At 47.9% G+C, this 15,641-nt stretch overlaps 2 protein-coding genes and 1 non-coding gene across 6 annotated transcripts; 2 read left to right on the forward strand and 1 right to left on the reverse strand.

Annotated features, from left to right (window-relative positions):
- The first annotated feature begins 202 nt into the window (after window positions 1-202).
- LOC146334239 (U1 spliceosomal RNA) lies at window positions 203-366 on the forward strand. Its single transcript, XR_014786378.1, has one exon. It is a non-coding gene; the product is annotated as a U1 spliceosomal RNA (small nuclear RNA).
- A 4,128-nt stretch (window positions 367-4,494) lies between these two features.
- Window positions 4,495-10,995, reverse strand: FAU (FAU ubiquitin like and ribosomal protein S30 fusion). Of its 4 annotated transcripts, none has more exons than XM_084824427.1 (5): window positions 10,914-10,995; window positions 8,663-8,745; window positions 6,466-6,610; window positions 5,981-6,036; window positions 4,495-4,660 (listed from the first exon to the last, which is right to left on the reverse strand). In XM_084824427.1, the coding sequence occupies exons 2-5, from the start codon at window positions 8,735-8,737 to the stop codon at window positions 4,535-4,537; spliced, it is 402 nt and encodes a 133-aa protein (XP_084680553.1). In that variant the 5' UTR covers window positions 8,738-8,745; window positions 10,914-10,995; the 3' UTR covers window positions 4,495-4,534. The 4 variants fall into 4 exon arrangements, with proteins under 4 accessions (XP_084680553.1, XP_084680554.1, XP_084680555.1 ...); XM_084824428.1 differs by having other exon boundaries at window positions 8,663-8,750; XM_084824429.1 differs by having other exon boundaries at window positions 10,695-10,995.
- Window positions 10,996-11,180: 185 nt separating this feature from the next.
- MRPL49 (mitochondrial ribosomal protein L49) lies at window positions 11,181-15,355 on the forward strand. Its single transcript, XM_084824426.1, has 4 exons — window positions 11,181-11,319; window positions 13,287-13,455; window positions 13,995-14,119; window positions 14,652-15,355. The coding sequence occupies exons 1-4, from the start codon at window positions 11,209-11,211 to the stop codon at window positions 14,796-14,798; spliced, it is 552 nt and encodes a 183-aa protein (XP_084680552.1). The 5' UTR covers window positions 11,181-11,208; the 3' UTR covers window positions 14,799-15,355.
- Window positions 15,356-15,641: the final 286 nt, after the last annotated feature.

Consider the following 15,641-nt stretch of genomic DNA (forward strand, 5'->3'; position numbering starts at 1 on the left):
GAGCATTGTGGGAGCCACAACACAGGGTGCAGATTGGGGCTCAGGGGGCACCCTGAGGCACGAATCTGCTGCACCGGAGCATGACAGTCCTGTCCTTGCTGCTCTCCCGGCCTGAGCTCGCCAGAAATGCTCAAGCACCGTCACCATGTCTGCGTGTACAGGGCCAGCAAGGCGCATGGGGGCGGGTGCACTGCATTAACTCATTCTTACCTGGCAGGAGAACTACCATGGTCACGAAAGTGGTTTTCCCAGGGTGAGGCTCATCCATTGCACGCCAGGTGTGCTGACCCCTGCGATTTCCCCAGATGCAGGAAACTTAACTGCAAAATTTGTGGTAGTGGGGGACTGCGTTCTCGCTTTCCCCTGGTCTCTCTGGTTCAAAAACAGACAGAACACTTATCTTTTTGTCATCTAGTAATTTTGTTTTTTCAAGAAGGAGCTTAGCTCTTGCGCTAGTACCCAGGAATCTGTTTGAAAGCCCATTTTTTAAAAAGACATAAATAATAACTCAGAGGTAGCATAAAGATGTGGGCAGAATGGCAAAGTTCATTTTGGGAGAACAGGAACCTTTACAAAGTAAGTATGTTTCATATTAAGGTTCCCCTTCTAAAGATATTGGGTTGGATCCAGACTTAGTCATGCTTACAGTAGGCCCACTGAAATCAACAGGACTTAAGATAATCAAGGCTAATTTGTTCCATTGATTTCAACAGGTCTTACTCTATGACTGTTCCCAGACCCAAGACATTTTCTCTGAAGTCTGATGGACTTAACTTCCAAGTACTTAGAAGTTTTAGTTTCCTTATTTTAATTTCCAATTTATGATTCAGTTAAAATTTGCATGGAATAAGCGCTTCAAAGACACCAGAGGATCCAGCAGTTGGGGGAGGGGGGTGCCCACCCTCCTTTTAGCTTCTCTGTTGCTACTTTAGAAATCTATAGATTGGATCTAGACTTAGTTGAACTTAGACCCTACTAAAATCAATGGGACAAGTTCAGTTTAGTTTCATTTGGATCCAACCCATTATCAACACTCACTGAAGGCCAAAACAGACATGGTTTTAAATCAGTTACCTAGCCCAGTTTTTTTTTTTCTCCCCAGTCTGGACCTTAAAAGCCTCTGGGGTGGAACCCCTATGCCTACTTTAGAGTAAAAATGAAAAAGACCCATTTTCTAGATACAGATTTAAATTAATGTCTGTTTTGGCACCAAGAGTCCCATAAAGTTGATCCAACGCAGGCATAATTCCAAACCTCTGCAAATCCCCTTGTACAATTCAAGAAGAATGAAAATGGACTTAATCTGAAGATAAACTCTGTAAGGGCACAATCCTATGTAAATTGCTGTATTTTGTGTTATTTGTATTGTATGCCACCTAGAGTGGCCGGATAGCCAGCCAGATGGGCAGCTAATAAATCTAATAAATAAAATGTATGTTTAGACACCAGCAGTCCTAAACATGCATAGGATTGCGCCTGAAGGGTGTTTTTCATAATCAAGTTTTATTATACCCAGAAAATACAACACAGTTGTATCTAGCTACAATTTATAAATAAAAATATTTAAACAATACTCAGTATTTTGGCTTACGTTTTCATTTTAGTTCTATTCCAAAATATCATAGAAGTCTTGCAACTCCGAATATGGACTGCCCATTTTCCCGTGTCTCTTGAAGTATTTTTTTTTTAATCATTAGCCAAGTCTGCCAAAGACTTTTAAGTAGGCTGCTGGAGGGAAACCCTCAAGGGAAGTCAAAGTATGTCAGAAGGATATCCTATGAGAAAGGGTTGCTGGATGTAGCCTGCATCCAGGATGCATATCAAAATGCTACCCAAATAACTGTGATGTGAACCATGTCCATTGCTTTTGTCTCCTCTACCTCAACCGCCACCTAGCAGCAGCTATTTTATCAGGCTACAGGTGGGTGAGAATTTAGTCCATCCATCAGCTCAGCTGACATTAGCTATACTTGGTTCCTTGTCTCCCCGAAATGTTTCCATTCCAGCTTTGCAGCTTGAAGAACTGGTGTCCGAGTCTATTTTTTTCCTCTTCCCTCCTCACCCCCTTTGTCCTCTTATGCTGCATCTTACATTGTAAGCTAATGGCAGAGACTGCCTGATTTTTATTATTGTTACATATGCCACTCTGGGAGTCTTTTTTGGCTGAAGAGCAGGGTAAAAATTTCAAACAAGCATAAAAAATAGGCAGGCATATGCTCCCAACAGCTCACAGATAAAAACAGGGTTGTAAACTCTATTCTCACACCCTCCATACAAACGGCTGGTGGAAGTGTGCTGTATGCATTTGCTCTCCAAGAAGCCCTCCCACACTGTTTTAGGAACTAAGGAAGTGTTTGCTCTTTAGGCTAGAGACCTTAGAAAAACATTCTTGTGCAACATCTCTTATCAACAGTTCAATGCAAGTCTTGCCAGCATGTGAAGCGGCAAGCCTTGTGCTGTGCTTTAATGTTTGTTTACATTAACATACACTAGCAACACGATGCACCGACACACACTCGAAGGAGCGATCTGCAACCTTCCGTATTTTTTAAGGGTGGAGCCTCCGTTACTCCTGCTCACCCAACCATCTTCCCAGGCAGAGGTACAATAGCAAGCAACACAAACTGCCTTCCCCACCCACCCCATCCAATTCCAACACATTCACGCTGCAGGAATCGGTCCACGGCCAGGCCTATGCAACTTGAAACTGCAGCTACAGATCTGCATGAAAAAAACCCGTGCTCCCAGACAAGCAGCATGGCAGGTAAAAGGCCCAGCCAGAAACCTTCTTGCTGACATTCTAGTTTTCATTCTGCGGGGAGCATTTCTTGCATAGATGGCCACCATATAAGCCTTTCCCTGCAGTCTGAAGCGGTGCAGTCCAGACTGGCGAAGACCCAACTCCGTACTTCTCATGCCTCAACCCAAATAAAAACCAAGTTTGCTGCCTCTGGATTTGCTCACCAGTGTCAGTTCCTTGTTATCTACCCCATTATGAGCACCTTCAGGCTCGTGGCATCTGGCCCCATCACTTCCTGGCATAGAGAAGGGGAAGAAATGGAGGCAGTGACAGATTTTATTTTCTTGGGCTCCAAATCACCGCAGACGGCGACTGTAGCCACAAAATTAAAAGACGCTTGCTCCTTGGGAGGGAAGCTATGGAGCACCTAGACAGCATAGTAAGAAGCAGAGACATCACCTTGCCAACAAAGGTCCGTCTAATCAAAGCTATGGTTTTCCCAGTAGTAATATGTATGGCTGTGAGAGCTGGACTATACGGAAGGCTGAGCGCCGAAGAATCGATGCTTTCGAACTGTACTGCTGGAGAAGACTCTTACGAGTCCCCTGGACTGCAAGGAGGTCAAATCAGTCCATCCTAAAGGAAATCAACCCTGAGTGCTCATTGGAAGGACAGATACTGAAGCTGAAGCTCAAATATTTTGGCCACCTAATGCGAAGAGAAAACTCTCTGGAAAAGACCCTGATGCTGGGAAAGACTGAAGGCAAAAGAAGGGGACGGCAGAGGATGAGATGGCTAGATAGCATCACCGATGCAATGAATATGAACTTGAGCATACTCCAGGAGAGAGCGGAGGACAGGAAGGCCTGGCGTGCTATGGTCCGTGGGGTCACAAAGAGTCAGACACAACTCAACGGCTGAACAAAAAAACCCCAGACGCTGATGATGCTGTATCAGCCCTCCCCAACCTGGTGCCCTCTAGGGCTGGCTGGCCAGAGGATTATGGGAACTGTAATTCAACACATCTGGAGGGCGCCAGGTTGGGGAAGGCTGCACTATACAGACTACTATCAAAACCAACACTGGACATATGCCACCAAGTGGTGGGCAATGGATAAACTGCCTATTTTAAACAGGTATCATTTGCCTCCTGGTTGCCCTGAACATGGCTGGTAGCTTATCGAAGTTGGTGACAATCTTATACATTCGCACACTGAAAAATGCAATCCCATTTTTAAAAGAAAAAGATCTTCCCTTTCCAAGACTGAAGTTGATCTAGAAATCCTCAAGTAGTTGAAAAAGATATAAGGGGAATTCCTTTCTAGTTGCTTCCCACACCTACTAATTCTGTGGAGACGTCAAGGCTCTTGGATGTTTTTGAACTGGGTAGTAGAATCCCATCCTGGACATAAACTGCCCCCGAAGAAGAGCTAAAAGGAACCTCCCACCATGAGAGGTAGCATGCCAGTTGGGGGGCAAACAGGGGGAGGCCACTGCTAAGCTTTCCCCAAGCACGTGACTGGCCACTACACTCGAAGAATCTGGAACTAGATGGACCCAGCTTGGTGTGATCCAGAAGAGCACCTTAGGTGCCAACCTAGAGCCCACGCAAAGCGGGCAACTCACTGACCCCCCTGTCACCCATGGACAGCACAAGCCATCTCAGCTGAGCAACTGCAGTCCGCAGCTCAGACAGACTGAAACCCCTAAGCAGAGACCCCACCCCTAGGAAAAGCAGCGGTGTCAGGAAACGGTCAAGGCAAATATCAGATTTATTAGATAACTGGGTGCTGTTTAGGAGTTGGCATTGGGGCCCTTCTTCTTGCCAAAACCTGGCACGATGTTGACAAAGCGGCGGTTGTACTGCATGCGCCTCTTGGCACGGCCGGTCTTCTTCTTCTTCTTCTCTTGCTTAGCAACCTTGGGGAACAGAATCGAGCAGACGTCAGCTAAAGATCCCCTTGAGCTGCAGGGACAAACTCCGCCAGCCTCCACCTCCCACAGCCACCAGTCTCCACCATGCCCAGTCTCACCTCCGAAGCTCAGCCCCCTCAACCACTTTACTGGAGAGGACTTCCATGGTCCTCCACACCTCCGTCCCACCTGGCACTCTATACTCCAAGTTACAGACAAGCAGAGATTTAGAAACTGCTGCTTCCTCTGCTACTGCATGCCTATGCTTGGAAGAATAAAAGTTGCTGCATTGTTGCCTGTATTATGGTTCAGGCACGGGAGTTTTCCCAGAAAATACTGGCAACTCTAGGGCTGATTTGAGCAAAGGCTCCGCCCACAAGTTGTCAAGATACCAGCACTGCTGTGAAATGTGTTTTTTTACTCCCACCAGCCCAAAACTCTGGAACAGAGGTGGGAAGCTTCTATTCCAGGTAAGTGCAACCTTCCACAGAGCCCCACGAACCACCATTCAGTAAGCTACAGTGTGAGGTAAGGTGGCCAAGCTGAGCCCTTAGCAGTGCACCAACACCCAATCTATGGCCAAGCTGGATGAGAAAGGACCCTGTTCTCCCTCTCTCCTAATACTAGAACCCCACGGGGTCCTCCCATGAAGTAAATTGGTGGGAGATTTGGGACAGATAAAAGGACTTCTTCACACAGCACAGAGTCAAACTATGGAATTTGCTACGAGACATAATGATGGCCACCAATTTGGATGGCTTTAAAGGGGGACTGGACAAATTCATGGAGAAGGCTATCAATGGCTACTAGTCCTGATGGATATGTCACCTCCAGTACCAGAGCCAGTGGGCCTATGGACACCAGTTGCTGGGGAACATGGGCGGGAGGGTGCTGTTGCACTCCTGTCCTGCTGGTGGGTTTCCTGTGGGCAGCTTTGTGTGAACAGAATGCAGAACTAGATGGGTCCTTGGTCTGATCTAGCAGGGCTCTTCTGATGTTATTATGACTCTCCTTTCTACAGCCTCATCTACCACCCAGCTCTCTAGCAAGACCCACGCTCAGTTTCCCCACACTATGCTAGTGGGGCTTCATTGCTCAGAGTCTTTCTCACTCAGCAAGGGGAGGCAAAAGTAGCCCCCCACCCCCCTTTGATGCCATAGGAAGAGAGAACAGAGATTCTCATCTGTAGGCAGCAAGTGAGTTTTCCTCCAAGCTGCAAACCAGCTGCCTGTGGCCGACCGCCAACCCCACGAAGAGCAGGCTGAAAGGTGTGGAGAAACAGCTTCCTTCTCAAGCACGATTTCATTGTCATACTGGACTGCATACCTTTGGGGTCTGGCCTCTCACTTTGCCAGCACGGGCCAGGGAGCCGTGGACCTTACCTGGGGAGAGAAAACAGAAGAGGTGCAATGAAGGCCACTGTATCTATGTATTACTTAGAGTGCAATCCTACACGTTTGGACAGGAAGTCGTTCTACAATTCCCAGCATGCTGGGGAATTGCGAACATGCATAGGGTTGTGCCTTGAATGTACTTAACAGAAGTAAGCAGAAAATCAAAGTGGGAGCTAAAGAAGACCACATTATGTGGGCCTTATCAACGAAAGGTTATTTGGGCCTGTGAGATGACTCTGCTGGACCAAGTGTACAGGGTAAAGGTTCCACCATTTTACCCTGAAGTTCACTTTGCATATCCTTTTTATATAGTGTACGGTGCATCCTCAGCAATTCGTAGATCTGGTCTTCTGACAATGCTCAGCTGCCATAGATTTGCCCCCCCCTCCCCCCCCCATCTGAGGCCTTCATACTTACCACCCAGCATGCGGACAGCGACCTCCAGTGTTGTGAGGTCACTGATGCCACACTGCCCAATGACAGCATCATCTTCCAGGGGAGTCCCGCCCAGGAGAACTACCTGATCCTCAGATGTGATGCCCTCCAAGGACTCTATGCGGGCCTAATGGGGAAAAAAAGATCAGCGTGGAGGCCAGGGACATTTTGCCTCACCCAACTCACTAGAAAGCACCTCCCACTCCCTTAATTGCAATAAAAGGGGAGGATGCCACAGCAGCTGTAGGCTAGTCAAAGAAGGCACACAGGTAGTGATCCATCAACAGCCAACACTTTCAGCAGCTCTTGTCCTCCGAAAAAAGATGCCAGATCTCACTGCTGAGAAGACAGCTTGCACACACTTCTCTTGCTGCTTCTCCAATATCCCTTGGGAATTCAGGGTCGGGGGGGGGGGGGCACTATACATTATTTATTTTTTATTATTAGATTTATCAGCTGCCCATCTGGCTGGCTACCCAGCCACTCTAGGCAGCATACAATACAAATAACACAAAATGCAACAAATTTACACGATCAGCTGAACATCATTGCTCTAAAAAATGCTGACCCACCCCAAATGCCCGCTGGTCTTCAAAGCCCAGCAGAAGCTCATCAAAGAGGGGGCATGGCGGAGGTCACTAGAGAGGGAATTCCAGAGTGGGGGCCACCACAGAAAAGTCCCTCTCTCTAGTCCTCACCAGCCTAGCTGTCCTGGCAAATGCATGTAATGAAACCCTGACAGCCAATATGTCTAGGGAAAAGCAACAAAGACATGACAGTGTGTGTGTTTACCCCTTGCTCCACCCATCACCTCCTCCTGAAAGTCCATGAGTCTTTGCAGGGGTAAATATCTGTCTGGAACCATGCAGTGGGGTGGGGAGGAGAGGCAAATTGCAGTAGAAAATCAGTGGGCCTTCTCCTCTACTAGAAACACCCACCACCCACATACACCCTGCCAACTGCTTTTCTCTAGTGACCATAAGGGCTTTGTTACATGTATTTGTCTGGATCATGTATTTTATTTACCTCTTAAAGTTTATATCCTGCAGTTTCTCCAACAGAACACAAGGCAGCAGACATGGGTTGCCAGGTGGTCTTTCATCCTGACCCAGACCAGATCCAGACTGGCTTAGCTTCGGAAAACTCACTGCACCATGTGCCTTCAAACTATAGCCCTGACTCTCCTGCCTTACAATTCTAGAATCAGATGCAAAGGACCAAAAGGTAGCAAGCCCCTGCCCCAAGCACTTTCACACGTTTTCTCCCCACAGCAACAAGTAATCAGGTAATACTAGTAAAGGACTGCTCAATCACTGAAAAAAAGCGTGTGAAGCCAACAGTTCCGGGTGGCTTAAGCAAACAAGCTAAGCTGCAACTCAAGACTATAGCAAAACAAAAATAACCCCTCTGAGTCTCAAGCCAATGCCTCCTATGACAGAAGGTAGAATCACAGAATAGGGGTGGAAGGGGCCTGCAAGACCATCGAGTCCAACCCCCTGCTCAGTGCAGGAATCCAAGTCAAAGCATCCCCGAATGATGGCTGTCCAGCTGCGTCTTGAATACCTGCAGTGTAGGAGAGCCCCCCACCTCCCTAGGTAATTGGCTCCATTGTTGTATTGCTCTAACAGTCAGGAAGTTTCTCCTGAGGCTCAGCCGGAATCTGGCTTCCTGTCACTTGAGCCCATTATTCTGTGTCCTGCACTCTGGGATGATCAAGAAGAGATCCTGGCCTTCCTCTCTGTGACAACCTCTGCTGCTTATTCAATTGCAGTGTCTGTGTTGAAAAGTGCTCCATCCGCTTGTCTCCTCCTCTGGCACGGAGGAGCATTTAAGGCCAAGCATCGGCAAGCTTCCTTGTCAACGAGGGATACTAGCACAGCAGTCCTCAAACTCTAGTGTGTGCTGAATAGTTGCAGCCTTGTGTTAATGCACATATAAGGACAGGGAGGAGTAAACAAGCCCTGTCAAGACACTAATATGGGCAACATTCAAGGTAGCTGTGTAACACGCAAACTACAACAAACCTCGTGAGATTCAATGCCCTTCACTAAGCTGGTAAATTTAGGGTTAAAAAGTAAGGAGACCTTACAAAAACTACAGCAGCTTCCATTCCCTGCTCCTCCAGCCATAACTAATCAGGAAAATAGGAGCTTAACAGAGCAGGATAACCCTTCCTTACCTTAAGGTGAGCAACCGTTTCTTGCCCAGACACCTCAAGGGTGTGCAGATTCTGAGAACGAATGAAGAGCTGCATGGTTCCACCTGTGCTGAGGAGAGATTACCAAATTAGCAGGCTTTGCTTTGAATGCAAGGGTAGAAAACGGGCATTTGGCATTCCCATTGCTAGCTGCAGGACACACACCTTTGGTCTCTTCTCCCCCCTGCTCCTCAACACCCCCCCTCCAAATTCTTTCTTTACTCTGTAAAGCAGTGGTCCAGGTAAGGTGGCTGTTTAATAAACTTGAGACCTTCTGCATGCAAACCACTGAGCCATGGCCTCTCCCTAGAACCCAGGTATCCTGGCTCAGTCTTACTCCCTCTTACAAGCAGGCACAAGTTAGTGTGCTTGCCTCAAACTCCCCGCATAAGCAGAACTCAGGTGTCCAAAGCTCTTACCAACCACCTTCCCTGAGTGGCAACCTACACTTAGCCTCACCCCATTAATTACAATCTTTTCAAGGCTGGGTCAAGACATTTTTATTTGCCCAGGCAGTTTTCATTGATTCTATTTACTTCTGCTGGCGATTCAGTTTCCTTTCTTGCTGCCTAGTTTGCTGCTCAGTTTTATTTATTACTATATTTATATCCCACCTTTTTTTTTCCTCCAAAGAACCCAAAGCAACTTACACGATCCTCCTCCTGTGTTTTATCTTCATAACAACCTTGTGAGGTAGGTCAGGCAGAGAGTCAATTACTGGCCCAAAGTCATCCAGTGGGGTGAGTGGGGACTCAAACCCAGATCTCCCGAGTCCCAGTCCAATACTCTCACCACTACACCATACCAGATCTTATCATCTGCATGATGGCAGCTTCTAAAGTATCATGTATGAAATTTGGTTTTTTGTCTGGTTCTGTACAGTGCCCCCAAATCCCTTTTGATGAAGGGAAGAGAGTATTTGAAAAACATAAATACTGTAGTCTATTGGGGTTCAAGAAAAAAACAACTGCGGCTCCAGCCCCCCGCAACGCAGCTGTCCATGCCTCCTCAATTCCTTCTCTCTCCTGCATGTCATACGTTCCCCCTTTCTGCTCAGGGGATTGCCACTGGTCTGTTGGCCTCTTGCATATGTCAAGAGCTGCAAAAAGCATTGCCTTTGTTGGCTCAAGAGCTGCAGCTGAACTAGAAGAGCTACAGAGATGATAACATATGAAGGCACTTCTATACATAAAGTGTCTTTCCTTGACAGGAGTCCAGCAATGGTGTGTGCGCGCGTGCGCCTTGTTTGGGGAGGTGTTTGCCACCCCTCTAACACCAACCTGAGTGCTAGCAAGACCCCCCACCCCCGCTCTTCATAGCTAGCAGCAGCAAGGGAATTCCTTCCTTATTCCTGGTCTATCAGCGGCTTGATTCCCTTAATAGCAATAGTGCAGTATACCCCAGGCAGTGCCGCCAGGATTTTATTATTTACTTATTACATGTCTGTCTTGCCTTTCCCTCCAAGGAACCCAAGGTGGCTTATAGAATCAGAACAGTAGGGTTGGAAGGGGCCTACAAGGTCATCTAGTCCAGCCCCCTGCTCAATGCAGGAGTCCAAGTCAGAGCATCCCTGACAGATGGCTGTCCAGCCTCATCTTGCATGTCTCCGGTGTGGGAGAGCCCGCCGCCGTCCTAGGGAATCGGTTCCATCGTTGTATCGCTCTAACCATCAGGAAGTTTTTCCTGATGTTCAGCCAGAATCTGGCTTCCTGAACATCAGGAAAAAACTCCCTATGTGGGGCTTACATGGCCCTTCTCCTCTCCATAGAGAGCCAATGCAGTGCAGTGGTCAGAGCGTTGGACTGGGACTCGGGAGACGCGGGTTCTAGTCCCCTCTCGGCCAGGAAGGGCCCTGGGCGACTTTGGGCCAGCCACTGACTCTCAGCCGGACCTACCTCACCGGGTTGCTCTGAGGATAAAGCGGAGAGGAGAAGGATCGCGCATGCGACGCCGCCTTGGGCTCCTTGCGAGAGGAAAAAGCGGGATATGAATGTGAGAAACAAGAAATAAATACATCCGTAAGAGCCGAGACTCCGGGCCCTCCTCTCAAGAACTCAAGGCGGCCCCTTCCTCTTGCCCCCCTCCCCGGCCCAAAAGAGAGGACCCAGGCGGGGGGCCCAGGCGTCCGGCGGGGGGCCCAGGCGGGGGGCCCAGGCGGGGGGCCTTCGCTCTCCCGCTTCCTGGCAAGGGAAACGCGACCTCAAGCCCGCCCCGTCTCCTCATCCCCCCTCACCCGTCACGCGCCGATCCAAGATGGAGGCCGGGGAGAAAAGGAGCCGCCGCCGCTGGGCGCACGCAGACGACGAGGGAAAGGGAAGAGGCGGAGCTCTGAGAGGCGCAGGCGCGCTGAGGCGCCGGGGTCGGCGTGGGCAGCGGCGTCTCTATGGTCGGCCGCGCCCGCCCTCGTTCTCTCCTCCCGCGCGGCCCTCTTGCGCAGTGACGTCACCCGCCTCTAGCCTACTTCCTTCCGGTCTCTAGGGCCGCCTCCGGCGCCGTCATCAGTCCGCGCCGCTGGAAGGAAGCCCGGGATGGCGGCGTTCGCCGTCGCTGCCGTGGGGCGGAGCGGGGAGCTGCTGTCCTTGCTGCGAGGAGGAGGAGGACGAAGGCGGCTGCCGCTGTCGGCGGCGGCGGCCCGGATGGTAGAGGCGGCTGCGAGAGAATCAAAGGCGGAGCGGGCGCGGGGAGGCCTTGGCGCGGGATGGGGGGTCCTCCGGAGGGCGCGGCAGTGGCACGGCAGGCCGGAGTTCAACAGGCAGAGCTCCCCCTCTCCCTGGCCAGGGGGTCTCTTAGCCTCGCAAAGCTGCATTTCTTGTAACTTCGTTTATTAAAGGAGCCCCGGCAGTGTGAAGAATAAATGACTGTGTGGGTGGGTGTGGTTGCTCCCTGTGGAGGTGTCTTTGCCGCTCTCTGACAGAATAGTGAATGGGAACTTCACCGTAAGCTGTACAGGTGAACCGGGCTTTACTCCGCTCTTCCTGCAAGGAGCTCAGGGGTTGGCATGTGTGGTGGCCCTCATCTCTTCACCCAGTTTCATCATTACATCAACCCTGGGGGGTTTGTTTGTTTATTTATTTACAACATTTTCATACGGCTCCACATCTAAATAGATTCCAGAGCGGTGAACAACAAGAGATAAAATGCACAAAAGGTAAAGAATGACATATGTTAAAAAATAAAAAATCTGTCAATTAAAACCAGGCTGGTCAACCAAGGAAGGCTTCCTGCAAAAGAGCTGTTTTCAGGAGGGGCTGAAAACAGTGCAGTGTTGGTACCTGCCTGACCTACTGAGGCAGGGAGTTCCGTAAGACGGGAGCCATTAACACTGAAGGCTCTTCTCGGGGTGGACTCCAAGGAAACATTCACAAAGGAATGTTTCTCATCCCCTCTCCCCACCCTGCAGATAGGTCCATGTGAAACCACCAGGAGCATGCCCTCTGATGACCTCAGTGATTGGGCAAGTTGGTTTGGCTGTGTGTGTGTATGACTCGCTTGCCCAAGATCACACAGTGGTTGAACAGGGATTGGAACCCAGGTCGGTTCCATTTAACAGAGAGGCAGTGGAGATGTCTTTATAATATATAAACGCATATGTTGAGAGAGAATAATAGCTAACACATGCAGTACCAGTCCCCAGTCAGAATCAATGCATGCACTAGTATCCTAGATTAGATGCTCAAGAGTATGTCAGGCCAACTTTCTCACACCAGCTTCTAATGCACACGGTTCCAAAACTAAGTTTGTTTTACGAGCTGCCATCTATGTTCCTGTGTGAATTCCTTTGAAATGTTGTATATTGTTTTAAGCCAAAATGGGTTGATCTTAGGGTCCAAGCCAGTTTTAACAAGTTCACAAAGGAATGTTTCTCATCCTCTCTTCCCACCCTGCAGATACTTGCAGCCCACCAAAAAACCTATCTGGAGGGTGGAGGGATTCTCCTGAACAATGTGGGATGGGGCATTGGAGGTGCTAGGGTGAGGAGGTTCTTTATGTGAACTTCGTTAACTCAAGATACAGGCCCCATTTTGAAGATTCTCCCCTCCACTAGCAGCCTCCCCACATTCGATCCTGCTCTGTTCAGGAAGCCCAACCCTCCCAATGGGGGGGGGGGCGGGGTGCAGGAGTCTGCTGGGGATGGAAGTAGACAGGAAACGTTTCTTCTGTGAACTTCCGTAAGGACACAATCCTATACACATTTAGACAGCAGTAAGCCCTACAACTCCCAGCATTCCCCAGCCAGCCATGCTGGGGAATGCTGGGATTTGTGGGACTTTTTTTCTGTCTAAATATGTATAGGATTGTGCCCTAAGTTAACTTATTTTGGGATCAAAGCCAGTGTTTTATGATCACTTAATTTTAGTGGCTTTCACTAGCCTATGGATCTCAATCCTCCATAGCTAAAGTGAGAATGGGGTTCTTTTTGACAGATTTACCTGTGCCATTGTGGAAGAAAAATAAAAATAAGGGCGCAATCCTATGCATGGCTGGCTGGGGAATGCTGGGAGTTGTAGGTCTTTTCTCTGTCTAAACATGCATAGGATTGCACCCTAAAGTGGCAAAAAAATTATGTGAGAAAATTGTGAGTTCACTGTTATCTCTTGTGTTTCAGAGCCAGGTCTCAGACCTGAAATCCAACTCTGCAGACCTGAAATATCCAGGGATCGTTGAGTCTACTGAGGAATATAAATTTGTGGAGAGACTCATACCTCCCACTCAAATACCAGTACCTCCAAAACATGACAAATATCCCACTCCTTCTGGCTGGAGGCCGCCACAAGGTGAAATGGGGGGCAGAGGGAGAATCTGCATTTGATTTCTTTCTAGGCTATTGTAACTTTAAAGGGTAAAAAAATGAAGTTTTCTAGTATTTGAATGGGTCTTAAAAAAAGAGCTATGCAAACATTATACGTTGAAGTCTCAGAAGCTGAAGGACAGTTTGGACAGGAGTGTTTGAACACTTGCAGTTGAGACTGAAGGAGTGTGACACTTCTGTTGCTGGAGCTAAGCATGTCTGGCACTGTAAGCTGTCTGTGCGGGTTATAATATAAACATCTTGTAATTCAGTACTTTCTTCTCTGCCTGCTTCTTCTTCCATATCCCCTCCTATCAAAATTATGCTAGAACCTCAGACTTGCAAGCTCAAATACATTACACAAATTAAAGATGTTTGTGAAATCAGAATTGGAAGAAGGGTGGTGCCAAAGATACCCAGATCTCTGCTGCCCGGGCTTGGATACTGTTTGCTTTCATAGTATAAAATGAGGCAATGCATAGAGCCAAGCATGTTTTGCTCATGTCTTGAATTCTCTCATACTAGAACCGCCTCCTGACCTGCCTTTCTTTGTACGCCGGTCACGCATGCACAACATTCCAGTTTACACAGATATCACCCACGGCAATAGGAAGATGACTGTCATCAGAAAGATTGAAGGCGACATCTGGGTAGGTATCCCCCCCTTGTTCTGCTGGGCTTTTGCTCAGAGGAAGCAAAGCAGCTGCTTCTGTCATTTTAAGATTTTCTTTTGTGAGCAGCAAGGTGAGGGCTGGGCTAGGAAAATGCCAAGCTCAGCACAGCCACCGGAAGCGCACCAGGCCAAGGGGCTCAGCGTCACTTCACCTACTCCTCATAGCATCTCCCTCTGTGCCATGCCAGCCTTCACGTACAAGACCCCTCTGTTTTGATCCCTCCCATCATGCTTTAGCATGACAGAACTGGGTTTTATATGTAGAATTCCAGGTTAATCCAGGACAAAGGGGTGTGATCTTATAAATGACATGGAGGTATGAAGGGAATCTCACTAGACCACTACCTGTCCCAGACAGAATTAAGTCCAAGCAAATGGGGTGAGAGGTATTTAGTGAGTACAAACTCTTTGTAAACCACTGGGTCTGTACTGTTCTGGGCCAGTGATGGAGGAACTGTGATAATTTCAATAGAAATCATGTGAATTTCGATTTTTCCTCTTTTCCCCAGGCACTTGAGAATGAAGTGAAGGAATTCCTCACACAGCTGTCTGGAAAGACACCGTGCACCCAAGTTAACGAAGTTGCCTGCAGTATTCGTATCAAGGGCTATTTTGACCAGGAATTAAAGACTTGGCTGCTAGACAAAGGCTTTTAAATAAAAGACTTGTGGGAAGATCTCGTTTACTCTTGTGTAGATCTGCTTTGCTAACTGTTATGGTGCATTGACCAATGTGGGAATAGTGAAGGGGATTACAGATTCATTTCAAGCCTAGAGGTTTGGTTATATTTATCTTTGGGGGGGAATCAAAATTCCTACAAGTTACATTCAGTGACGTGGACAGGTGTATCTTAGATGTTTGCTGCTTTTTCTTTAACTGTACCCTACCTAATGGAATTTTAGACAACTGACATAGTTCCTTATTAGAGTAAATAGTGCTCTTTTGCTAGAAAATCTCTCCAGGGAATATCATGTTCTCCCAAAGTAGGATAAGTGGATTTTAGAACCGATGTCAGACTTTCAAAGGAAGACACAGAATTTTCTGTCCTCTGTGATAGACAGATTTAATTTGAATCTGCTGGCGGTAGATGGAAGCAAGGGGTTCCAATCCCGCTGCAGCCTATTTATTTAGGTTGCTCCTACTCTGAGTTAGCTTAATAAGCTTTGGCTATTGGGTGGTATAGAAATGAGATAAATAAATACTCTAAAATGGATTTTGGAATTTTTCTTATGGCAACATGGCTAGGCTTGCTTTTTGTGTGAAAGTACTGAATTTAGCTGTTGGGCTTGTACACTAGAGGAAGAGGATTTTACATCACCTGAAGCTGGGACTTTACTCTCTGAGGATCAAACTACTCTGTAAAACCTTCTGTTGGCCTTTTAAAACTAGTACACATATAAAACTCTCATTTATCTACTTTTGTTTTCTACCTACCAAGGAACCTGTTTTGCCTAAAGATGGAGACAGTTCTGAGTGGCAATCAACCATTGTTCATTTTC

This window comes from Heloderma suspectum, chromosome 17, assembly GCF_057233095.1.
Source record: "Heloderma suspectum isolate Gila_16-S chromosome 17, 16-S_ref, whole genome shotgun sequence".
Classification (NCBI taxonomy): Eukaryota; Metazoa; Chordata; class Lepidosauria; order Squamata; family Helodermatidae; genus Heloderma; species Heloderma suspectum.